Source organism: Apaloderma vittatum, unplaced genomic scaffold, assembly GCF_000703405.1.
Source record: "Apaloderma vittatum isolate BGI_N311 unplaced genomic scaffold, ASM70340v1 scaffold27455, whole genome shotgun sequence".
NCBI lineage: Eukaryota > Metazoa > Chordata > Aves > Trogoniformes > Trogonidae > Apaloderma > Apaloderma vittatum.
The window spans coordinates 1-11894 of NW_009716935.1; the positions used below are offsets into that span (position 1 = coordinate 1).

The 11894-nt window shown below is 47.9% G+C and overlaps 1 protein-coding gene across 1 annotated transcript in view; it reads right to left on the reverse strand.

Annotated features, from left to right (window-relative positions):
- Positions 1–7926: 7926 nt before the first annotated feature.
- MCM10 (minichromosome maintenance complex component 10) overlaps positions 7927–11894 on the reverse strand; it is a 17984-nt gene continuing 14016 nt past the window's right edge. The window contains exons 15-19 of the mRNA XM_009869736.1: positions 11151–11269; positions 10167–10280; positions 8420–8565; positions 8176–8218; positions 7927–8052 (exon numbers count right to left, since the gene is read on the reverse strand). Of these exons, the coding sequence (XP_009868038.1) occupies positions 7969–8052; positions 8176–8218; positions 8420–8565; positions 10167–10280; positions 11151–11269 (506 nt within the window). The 3' untranslated portion in view covers positions 7927–7968. The remainder of the gene's footprint in view (positions 8053–8175; positions 8219–8419; positions 8566–10166; positions 10281–11150; positions 11270–11894) is intronic.

Below are 11894 nucleotides of genomic sequence, written 5' to 3' on the forward strand. Positions count from 1 at the left end.
TGCGATAAAACCAAATCACAGGTGCAGTGAGGTCTTTTATAAGAACAAAACATTCCGTGCCAGCTTTGCAGCCTGCACCAGCCCTGGCTTTTGCTAAGGCCTACACACGACTTCTTAGCATAAGTAAAGTTCTGTGCTCCTTATCCTAATATAAATTAATGAACTAATTTAATTAAAATAGTGATTAGCTATTCATTAGGCAATTAGCTCCTTAAGACTTAAGTTTGATTACAACAGCAAGGGCTGCACCTCCACCTTCCCTCCCGCAACGAGTGCCTTGAGCTGTGGGCTGTGAAGTTGGCCCAAGGAGGGGGGAATCATAGAATCATGGAATGTTCAGGGTTGGAAGGGACCTCTGATACATCTAAACCAACCTCCCTGCCGGAGCAGGATCACCTAGAGTAGGTCACACAGGAACACGTCCAGGCTGGTTTTGAAATTTTTCCAGAGGAGACTCCACAACCTCCCTGGGCAGCCTGTGCCAGTGAACAAGATGAAGGGACAGCAAATTACAGCAGGACAAACTCCACCTTTCAGCAGTGTCTGCTTCGCAGTGTAGAGCTGGAGGGAAAAGGGAGGATGACCTGACTGTCACACCACTGGCACAAGCTAATCTGAGCTGTGACATGGCGAGGCTGTAGCCTGCTTGGCAGGAGCAGTGAGGCTCTGTTGTACAGTGGCAACAGGGGATAAACACATCAAAAATCATCTTCTGAACTGTACTGTGGGTCTGCTAGAGATCTATAGTTAATCTCAGTATTTATCTCCTCTCAAATATCACTCACAGAGTCTGTGGTAGGCATACGAGAAGTGCACAGCTAAGGACAGGGAACATTGAATATATAATTTTTAAGCCCATCCTAGCTTGAGAGGAGTAAAGGACTTTGTGATTCCTGTTTGCAGCTCCCCGTTTTAAGCTAGCTTCACTTTTCTTTCTCTCTCAACTCCAGGATTTCTGCTTCAGGCTTCTCTCCCAACAGGCGCTCATAGAGGACAGGAGCCATCATGCTGGTTAACTTACTTAGGAAGCCACACGTGCCAGCACAGACATGGTGTGTGTCCGAGCTCCCCAGGAGCTGGGTTCTGCACACATGCTGGCCATGTCCTTGCAGCCATCAGAGCAGCTGCTGACAGCCGTGAATGAGCAAAGTACAGGAAAGGGAGCATGTAGAAGCGTGCTTGAGCTTTCCTCAGCTATTTCCCTCCTGTTTCCCAAAGCTTTCTGTTTATTCTTTGTTCCTGCCTCTTGCCCAGCCATGGTGGTGAGACCCATAGCTTTCTGAGAGGCTCCTGGGCACAGACAAGGTGCCAGCACATGGGGAAGAGAAGCAAAGAGCACCTGGGGACTGTCATGGTGATGCTGCACATACTGTGCTTGAGCTCTGCTCCGAGTGCTGTGCAGATGTTAAACGTGCTGGGCGGTGGAGCTGAGCTCTTGGTGCTGTGTCCTCACCATCAAAGTCGTAATGGAAAAGCCAATCCCACCCGCTCAGCTGGACACCATCCTGCAGCACTTAACCCCGTGTCTGGGTGCAGCCACTGCTGCTGTATCCTTTCTGGGCTGGGGCTGGGGTGGGAGGAGAGGAGGGGAGGTGAGTGGAAAGCAAGAGCAGGTCTCCACATGGGCTGTGTTGTGACCTGGGTAGCGCAGGGCATGGTCCTCTTCCAAAGCCTCGGATGCTCGAGGTAAGAAAGCAAAGAGTGCAGCACTCGATATCTTCAGCCTCCTCTCTCACCACCTGAGAGGTGTTAACGGAGAAAAAGCCACATTCACAACTGCCTTTGCTCTTGCACCTGTGAACTCATCTGCAGCTCTGAGCTGAGCTGGGAGGAAAAGCGGTGTTTGAACTTGGTGCCTGGCCTCCAACTGCAAGCACGTGAGGAAGCTGGCTTGCTGCCTTTGAGAGTTTGACTTTTCCAGATTGGAAAGCTGGGGTGAGGAGGTTGTATAGAGAAGTCTGGATTTCCTGGCTCCTTTGCAGGTTTGTGTTGAAGGAGTTTCTGCTGAAGAGTGTGGGATCAAGGAGGCGAGAGATAGGTTTGGAAAACTGATTTGTTAGAACAAAGGCCTGAGACTTCATTAGCAAGGAGGGGGTAACTGTCCTCTGGGTGAGACTGCTCTCTCTGCCTAGCAGGACACGGCCATATTCATTTAAACCTATTGAAATTAATTGGAGGTTTCTTCTCGTGTGCTTTCCCTGTCAAGTGTAGGAGTGGGTGTCATGTTTTCAGACTCTGATGCACCTCAGTGTATATTCCTTAATTGGTATCTCAGATATAAATCGATTCCTCAGACGCTGGGATGCAGGGGTGTAGTTTTGGTGTGTGGGGCTGGACACCCTCTCCTGAAGGTTTCTAGCCCAGCGTGAGTTTGGCTTTACCACCATTACTACCTCCAGAAGCCATCAGGATGTGTTAATGAGGCCTGGTAGGAGCTGGCAGGTGCTTCCTTGGCACCATATTTCAGTGCAGTTACAAGTTGTTTTGCTAACGTTATTGTCAATCTCTCTGTTGTGAGCTAAGACCGTTTTTTTTTTTTACTTTTAATTCCTAGCAGATACTTCACAACTCTTTATTACAGCCCTTGCTGTGATGTGATGAGATCTGTTCATAATTTTCCGCACACTGTAGTGATGAAGCTGCTGCTGGCCAATTTTATTAATAAAAAGCCTATGTCCTTTCACACTTAGGTTAGTGGTTTGGCTTGAAACCTTTCCAGATGTTCAGCTGTGGTCTTCTGCGACTGTTCCTTTTGCTGCATGGAAAAGGATTTTCTCAAGGTGTTATTCTGCTCATAATCTCAAAACTAAAGGAAAAAATTCAGCCTGACTTTCCCAAGAAATCTTCTGGAAGGGAGCTTTCATCCCCCAAATGGTCTGTGAAAAGCAGCAACAGCAAAAAAAGAGCTCCTGTTCCCCATCAATTTCTAGGCTAAGAGACCTCACATGGGACTGCAGCTTTCTCTTAGCAGTAGGTCAGCAGTTTCAGGGGTGAAAGAACACTGAGATTTTTGGGAGAGATTTACCGAATCTAACCAGGGTATTCGAGTACTTCTCAGGATCTTCTCCACAGGTCTGAATGAGATCAGGCCAACAGCATTAGGCGGGTTTAACGCTCAGGGCATACAAGTCTTGGCACGTACTGGTGAGTCACTGAGGCCGTAATGTAGAAAGGTAATTAAGAATCTATGTAATTGCTTCCCGTGGCACATGCAGTGCTGCTTGTGTACAGGACAGGTTCAGATACAGGAACACGAGGTTCGGTGGTTTGCCCACAATGGCCCCTACCCCATCCCTGACCAACTCCAAGCCTCCCTACTTGCTCCAGCTCCATGGGGGAAGGAGGAACCTGTTAATTTTATGCTTATTCATGTTCAGTATCTCATGTCCTCTCCTAAAAGCAGTGCAGGCACCACACGCTGAGTTTATCCAGGGTTACAACATGGGTGCTTGCCTGGTGAGGGCTCCCTGTTGGGACGGCAGCCTGAACCAAGGTTGATTATTTTCACGTTTGCACACATACTCCATCTCCTGCGCCTTTCCCAGCCCTTACCTGTGCCTGGATAACCAGCCCAGGTGTGCCTGTTCTCCAGCCCTCAGCTGCTGTGGGCAGAAAAAGAGAGCAATTACCTTTTCCTATGCAAAATATCTCCCTCTCCTTGCTGTCATTACTCCCCTGCTCTGTGTATACGCAAGTGGTGTAGCCCCAAAAGCAGAGCTGCTCCTGTCTGGCTCTGAAGACAGAACAGAAAAATAAAAGGTAAGAACAGAAAAACACGATGTAAGCAGCCGTGCTGGTGAGGAAGCTGCATGACATGTTGATAGAACACCAAGCCAAGCTGCCTGTGCTGAGAGCTCTCAAGCAGTTGACAAAGGTGTAAGCGAATGCCAGGGCAGGTAGGAAAGTCTGGAAGAAATCTAACAGCAAGGTGTAAACTTTATAGTAAAACAATAATTGCTCTGGAGAAGCCAGGTCTTCAGAGACACTTCCCTCTGCATTTGCTTGTGACTCTAAAAGTCAATTTTTGTCTAACAGATCATGGACAAAGGTTATTTTTTGTCACGACTCAGTCATACAGGTAGACGCGAGCACTGACCACCCAGGCTGTTTTTTTCAGGCAGTGCTGGAGGACCCCGGCTGCACCATGAGGCTCTCCCGCACAGGCTGTTTTCAGGGCAAAAATGAAATGGGATCTGCAATGTAGCTTTGCACAGGAATTGAGAGTAAAAGAACAGGGAAAAAAAAGCTTTGCCTGCACTCTTGTCCCACATGTACTTAATTTTGGAAGGGAGAAGCCAAGGAGCAAGTGTGCTCCTAAACTAAAATGATGAGAAGTGGGTGAGTCCAGCTTGCTGGGGAGGCTGCACGTGTGGCCCAAGAGATGCTGCACAGGCTCTGTCCTGAAAAACCGATGGGCAAAAACAAAGGGCCCGTAGTAATTTACTGTGAAAGGGTATTAAGTTTTTATTTTATTTTATTTGCCTGAGAGCTAATAAATCTAAACTGTTGAGTGCAGAGGGAGGCAATGCTAAAAATAAAATCCAGGGAAAGATACTGTGGCAACAGGGCAAGGTGCTCTACACTGACATTTCAGCAATAGCTGAGGGCTGAGGAGAGGCAGGGCGCTTAGTGTATCTAAAACCCACGCCTGATTTCAGAGGAGGTTGTTATGAGAAAAGCTGGATCCCTTCCTGCCCATTTTACTGTACACACGGAGCATTTTGTACCTGGAGAAACGACCTTGCAGAGGGGTGACAATCTGGCTGAGGAAAGGGCTGATTTGCCAGCTTACTGCTCTGCAAATCTGAGTAACGTCTCTGAGAAAACACTTTTTGGTATTACGTTTCCATCATGGTTTTGCTTAACGATTTAGGGGACAGGGCAGCATCAGCAACGTCACTTGTCTTGATTCACCAGCCACATCAACAGCAGCAGCACAGGTTTCTGTACCGTTAATCCAGTTTAATGACTTACACCCACTTGTAGTGTCAGGGCAGACCCAGGTCCCTGGACGTGCTGGCTGCTCTCTTGCTGACACAGCCCAGCACCTCCTCAGGCTTCTTCGCTGCAAGGTTTGTACCACAGTCTCACAACTGGGACAGCTTCAGCAACAGCGTAGAATGTATAATCTTAGAATCATTAAGGTCGGAGAAGACCTCTAAGATCATCAAGTCCAACTGTCAACCCAACACCACCATGACCACTAAACCATGTCTCCAGGTGTCACGTCTACACGTTTTTTTGAACATCTCCGGGGATGGTGACTCCAAGACTGCCCTGGGCAGCCTGTTCCAATGCTTCACCACTCAGTAATTTTTCCTAACATCGAATCTAAGCTTCCCCAGGCACAACTTGAGGCCATTTCCTCTTGTCCTATTGCTTGTTACATGGAGGAAGAGACTGACTCCCCACCTCATTACAACATCCTTTTGGGTAGCTGTGGAGAGTGATAAGGTCTCCTCTCAGCCTCCTCTTCTCCAGGCTGAACAATCCCCGTTCCCTTGGGTGTGCCTCATAAGACTTGTTGAGACTCTTCACCAGCTTCATTGCCCTTCTCTACACATGCTCCAGCACCTCAGTGTCTCTCTTAGACTGCGGCGCCCAGAACTGGACAGAGCACTCACGCTGTGGCCTCATCAGTGCTGAGTTCAGGGGCAAAACACCTTCCCTACTTGTGCTGGCCATAATGTTCCTGATACAGGCCAGGATGCCGTTGGCCTTCTTGGCCACCTGGGCACACTGCTGGCTTATGTTCAGCTGGACTCAGATCCAGCTGGGCTTGTGAGGTCACCCCTGAGCTGCTGCTTGTGATTTTTCCTGCTCCCAAGTACTGGTGGAAACATCGGCTCGGTACGGACCAGACTCCACTGGCTGCTCTGGCTCGGTGCTCCATGCGCTCCACGGCAGCATGTCCCCGTGGGTAGCTCCTCGGCTGCTTCTGCTGCACTGGAGTAATTTCTGGTACAAGTGTCTCCAAAAATAGACAGAGGCACATAAAATCTAATCCATGAATCTCTCCCACTCCTTGTTTACTGCTAGAGTTTAAGCAAAACAATGGGCCCTGGTTTCTTCATCCTATTTTTGCTTGCAAGATGAATTCAGATTATTGCTTTCATTCATTGGCTCTCAAGGAGGCACATATCCTTCCTACATATCACAGCCTTGAGGGCATTTATGAAGACAGAACATCACCACACCTCTGAAAGTTTAATTTCAGCAGAAATCTCCTTTCCACTGGCCAAAGAGACAGGAACTGGAAAAAGCCTGAAGGTTTCAACATGCTGGTTGAAGGGTGGTATCAATGTGGAATTTCATGCTGGTTTTGTGGACCTCAGGTGAGAAACTCCTGTCGGTCTGAATAAGAAAACTGCATAACAGCTGGAGTTATGGATCACAAACCAATTCTTTTTTGGTGATTGTGCACTGAGGCCTCAGGAAAATGAAGATGTTGAGCAAGCAACTCATCCTCTTCCTCAGAGAAATAACACCATACAAACCCAGGGAGCGTTTAATTGCAGACTCTATTTATTCTGAATGAGGAATCAACAGGAGACATGGCCAAGCAATGTCATTTACATACTCACAGTTAGCTACCAGTGACACCACACCCCTCAAATGGCATCGACATGAGACTGGAATGAATGTCACATGCTGAGCAAAGCTGCCCAGAAAAAGCACCTGTAGATGAGGGCTGCCGATTACTGAGGTAAATCTGTCCAGTTGCTTCAAATGAAGCAACTTATTTTTCTTCCAGCCCCTGTGCAAGCATACAAAGATGTATCAACAAAGCCATGGGGATATGCGAGACTGCTGGTGGCAGTTCCATCCAATCGCTGAGGTATGAGCAGTTTTAGGCACTTGTGATCCTACTGGGCGTACGCCAGTGGCAGCAGAAGGATCAGGTGCAGGAAAAGCTGGCCAAATGCCACAGGCATCCCTAGAGATGCATTTTCAGAACAACTCCCGTATGAAGACAGCCCTTCTCAGGAGCTGCCCCTTGGAGATCTTGTCCTGCTTGGGCTGACAGTCACCTACTGTCCCTCAGGCAGCTGTGCCAGCAGCCAAGGTTGACATAGTCATGATAGGGAAATATGTCAGGAAAATTTAAAATGCCAGGAAAAAAGGGTAAAATGTATTAAATGTAATTGCTTGGCTCTTCAAAACCACACACAAAACAGTGCGAGATTCACTAAAATCCTTTTCAAAGCTGGAGATGCAGGTTCATAACAGTAAAAGTGTTGTCCTGTGGATGGTGCTAGGAAGCCAGTGTGGGCTGCGTGATGGGGAAAGGGCTCCTGACAGCCTGTAACCACTGTGTAACTGCTGTGTAACCATCATGTAACCGCCGCTGGTTCCCAATGCCAAATCCACGGAGGGGGTTTTTAACAGCCAAGAAGACAGCTCAGGAACTGTTTGACATCTGTTCTTAAAGGTTCAAAGCGAGTAATTTCAGAGCCAATGAAGACCAATCTGTGGCTACAACGCTCTTGCACTCCTTTTTGGCAAACAGCTGAAAAACCTTGACAGGCTGGCATTTACGCAGTGCAGGGTAAATTTCACAAGTGCTTATGGACCCTGCAGCCCTCCCAGTTCATGATTTGTCACGGAAAATTCTGGTGAGGTCACTCTGCACAACACAAATTGTAGGATCTCTAGGGATTTCTTGGTACGAATTCATGTCTAGATGTCTCTTTTCTAGGTTAAGTCTCGTAAACAAGTCGTTAGTAAGAAAGAATAGGCACGAACGTGTATTTCAAATGCAGCCTTATTCAGTCAATTTAAAAAACATCAAAGCTGAATATCCACACAGTTCCCTGGTGAAGGCTTTGCGGATGTCCTTCTCATTGGGAACTCACTCCCCTTGCTCATTTATCCTTAAAATCAGAATCCTCTTGGCATTCCAGTAAAGAAATGTGTGGTTTAGACACAGAAATCCGCCCTTATGTTGTGAATATAATCAACTCCAGGTCACTTCAGACTATTGAGAAATTTTGGTTGTTCTTCCCCTCTCGGTAAAAGTGTTTCTCCACCAATCTTCGGGCCTTTTTTCTCCTAGAAACATGAACCACAGAGAAAAAAAGTCAAACGTGTGGCAAGATGTTTCCCAACCCTGTGGTAAGGCTAAATTATCTGAGGAAATATTGACAGGCACTCTAGGACACTCCGAATTCTTACCTTTAGCATCCCATCTCGCTCCCACTTGAAGAGGCCACAGGTACTGAAAGATGAAGGTGGCGGGTGAGAACCACTTTGGTGTGTCTTTACTGCCCAGTATGAGGAGCCCCACACCCTTCCCACACTGCTTAGCACAAGGGTTAGCGTTCCCATTTTAGGACGTGGTTATGTGACTCCCAACACGTTACGTGTGAACAGGCAGTACAGATGCCTCAGTCACTATTTCACGAGGCTCCTTTCTTACCTGCAGGGCTTTTTGGGAAGCCTGTCCAGCGAAATAGCTCGGCTTCCACACGGACATTTGAAAAATCGCTTGATGGCATCGTGCCAGTGGTAGTCGTGGTTATCCTGCACACATGTCTCCAGAGGCTTGAAATAGGTATAATTGCACTGTCGAGGAGGAGAAAGAGAACTGTGAGTGTTTTGCCAGTGTGTGAGACCTGTTCTGTGGGCTGGTGACAGCTGAGCATCCAGATGAAAGCTGTGGCTGACACGCAGGAATGTTGGGCTGCCATCCAATGAGATCTGGAGAGGCTAGAACCGGGTTTAGGTGAACTTCATGAAGTTCAGTAAGGACAAATGCAGAGTCCTGCATCTGGGGAGGAATAACACCAGGCACCAGTACAGATCAGGGGCTGCCCTGCTGGAAATCAGCTCAATGGAGAAAGACTTTGGAGTCCTAGTGGGCAGTGAGTTGTCCCTGGGACAGCACCGTGCCCTTGTGGCCAAGAGGGCCAATGGGATCCTGGGGGGCATTAAGAAAAGTGTGTTCAGCGGGTCTAGGGAGGTTCTCCTGCCCCTCTACTCTGCCCTGGTGAGAGCACACCTGGAATACTGTGTCCAGTTTTGGGCTCCCAATTCAAGAGAGACAGGGACCTACTGGAGAGAGTCCAGGGGAGAGCTACGAGGGTGATTAAGGGACTTGAACATCTCTCCTATGAAGAGAGACTGAGAGAACTGGAGGTGTTTAGCCTTGAAAAGAGAAGGCTGAGAGGGGATCTTATTAATGTGTATAAATATCTGAAAGATGAATGTCAAGAGGAAGGGGCCAGTCTTTTTGCTGGTGCCCAGTAATAGGACAAGGAATAATGGGTATAAGCTAGAAGATAGGACGTTCCACCTCAACATGAGGAGAAACTTTTTCACTGTGAGGATGCCTGAGCCCTGGCACAGGCTGCCCAGAGTTGTGGAGTTTCCTTCTCTGGAGACTTTCAAAACCCACCTAGATGATTTCCTGTGTGGCCTGCTCTGGAGGGAGGGGTTGGACTAAATGATCTCTAGAAGTGCCTTCCAACCCTGAACATTCTGTGATCTCTGTCTTGTCCCATCCGGAGGAGCCCACCAGTTTGAGATATATCACACCAGGCTTTGTTACTGCTTCTTCTAATGCCATCCTCCTCTCTTGGCCACCCTCTGTGGCCCTGCTCCTAGAACCTCATGGGACACACAGTGTCCCTCTGTGCAGCTCCAAATCAGACAGAAAAGGCAGCAAGAGGTCAAGACCAGCAGGGGCTGAAACTCTGGGAGTGGTAGGTAACTCCTCCCTTCTTCTCAGCACCTTTAGGATAGTAACAAAGCTCTGCTTCTCTTCCTGATGGCAAAGTCCCTGGAAATGCAGATTTAGGAATCCCACCCATTGCCATGTTTTCAAGGCACTTTGCTTATTTGGGGACTCAGGGTCCTGGTACAAAGCACTTCCAGGAAGAAACTGATAAATATTTCCAAGACACCAAGGCACCCACTGGCAAAAGCATCAAGCTGAGATGTTTAGCACAGCACTAAAGCCTGTCTTGCCAGTGTCCTCACGTCCCTCAGTGCCTGGGCTGCTCTCAGCAACAGCTGTAAGGAGTGAAACTGTCTCCATGTGATCCCTGAGTCGGACTACAGCCAAGAGAGTGAGTGTAACGGTGAGTCTGCAGGATGATCCAGCATTTTTCTGTACAATCCACATTCCACTCCGCTGCTGTTACCCTGGCTCCCCTTCAACTTACCGTTTTACATGTCACAACTCGACATTTCAATTCTTTAATGCCCCTCATCTTCTCTTCCAGTTCTTCTTTTTTCACCAAGGGCTGAAAGTACTGCTCCTGCAGCTCAGCCTCCACCTGTCGGGGCACACAAAAAGAGATTGTGGGGAGACAAAGTTGGGAGATGACACCCCATAAATGGCCTTAGGGCAAATCACTGCTGGGCTGCTTAAATTAAGACTGCAGTCTGGGAACCAGAGAAACACCAAATTTACTTCAAAAAATCCAAATAGTGCATGAGCTGTGCTCCACTGAGGCTGAAACGAGCCACGTCAGAGATGTATGAGCGGGAGGGTTTAACAACAGCACACGCCTACTAGGACAGTGCAAGGAGAGGTCAGACAGGCAGGTATAATGAGTAGAATTGGTTCTTAGCCAAAATACTAGTTCTCAGAAGACCACAAAACAACTAGACCTTCACACCAATACAACGTGTCCAAGACAAAAGCCCTGTGCCACTGGAGGTGCTGTGTCCCTGGGAACATGCCCAGCAAAGACTCTGATGGGAGAACCTCAACCTCGTAGCTCTTGAGGACAACTGCTGGCAGTTCACAGGCTCCACAACTGACATGAGTCCCAGATGAAGGTGGTAACCTGTTTTTATGTGGCCAAGATGTCAAGAAATGAGGGGCAAAACAGGCATGTGGCTAATTTGGGTTTAAGGCAGAAGGATTTCTTTGATCATCCACTAACCATGAAACTTCACTGATTCTTCATTAATTCTTCCAAATGCAGCAAAAAAAAGTTATGGCAACTTGACCATACCACGGCTATGGCAATAACGCTGACTTGCACGTCCTGTGTGCTCAGAGACACCCATGTTCTACCCAGCAGGATGATTTGGTGCCTATGACACGTTTGGGTGCCGCCTTCTTGCTGAAATTATTATGAGAAGTCCAGACAGCTCCCTAGTTCTGAGCTCCCAGTCATGGCTGGGTTAGGCCATACCTCTTTCAGGATATCTGTGTGCTTGGACTTGGCATTCAGGATTTTCTGGAACTCTTCTGACTCCAGATAGGCCAGCTGCTCACACCGTTTCTTTTGGGCAGGCTCCAGTTCATCCGTATCTAGGGAGACAAAAAGGTTCAGTCCGACAGAGACCAAGTTCAAAGCAAGGTTGTGGCCTCTAAGTGTGATCACCCCAGGAGATTTTGGAAGTGTCAGGTCTATCAGACAGATGTTAAGGTCAAACAGCAGCCTTTCGTAGTTCAGGAGAACATGAAGTCAAGTTCAAATACAGCTTCAGAAAAAATAAAAGCACTTTTTTTTTTAATAAGACTGCATCTTCTCTCAAAGCACTGCACTAGGAATTTACATTACCCCAGGAGAGTAAGCAGTGTTGCCCCTGTGACCAATGGAGAGGCCTTAAAGGGAATTAAGCAATTCATCCAAGATCACCCCAGCAGGCAAACTCAAGTTCCCACAGAGAATTCAGGTACTTTCCCAGATGGGACTCTTCCTTGGTTTCCCTTGGTTAAGCCAGCCATGCATTGCAGATACTAAACTGCCAGAAGAAAGGGAACAGAGATGAGGACAGGGAGCCGTCAGAGACTACGCCTTGCACTCTCACCATAGGATTAGAGATTATTTATCCTTTGCACCAAACCCTAAGTTCTAAACAGACCTAACTTGGCCTCTCTTCGTCACATCACTGAAGTCCTTAACCCAGCAACTAGTGCTCCATTCAGCAGG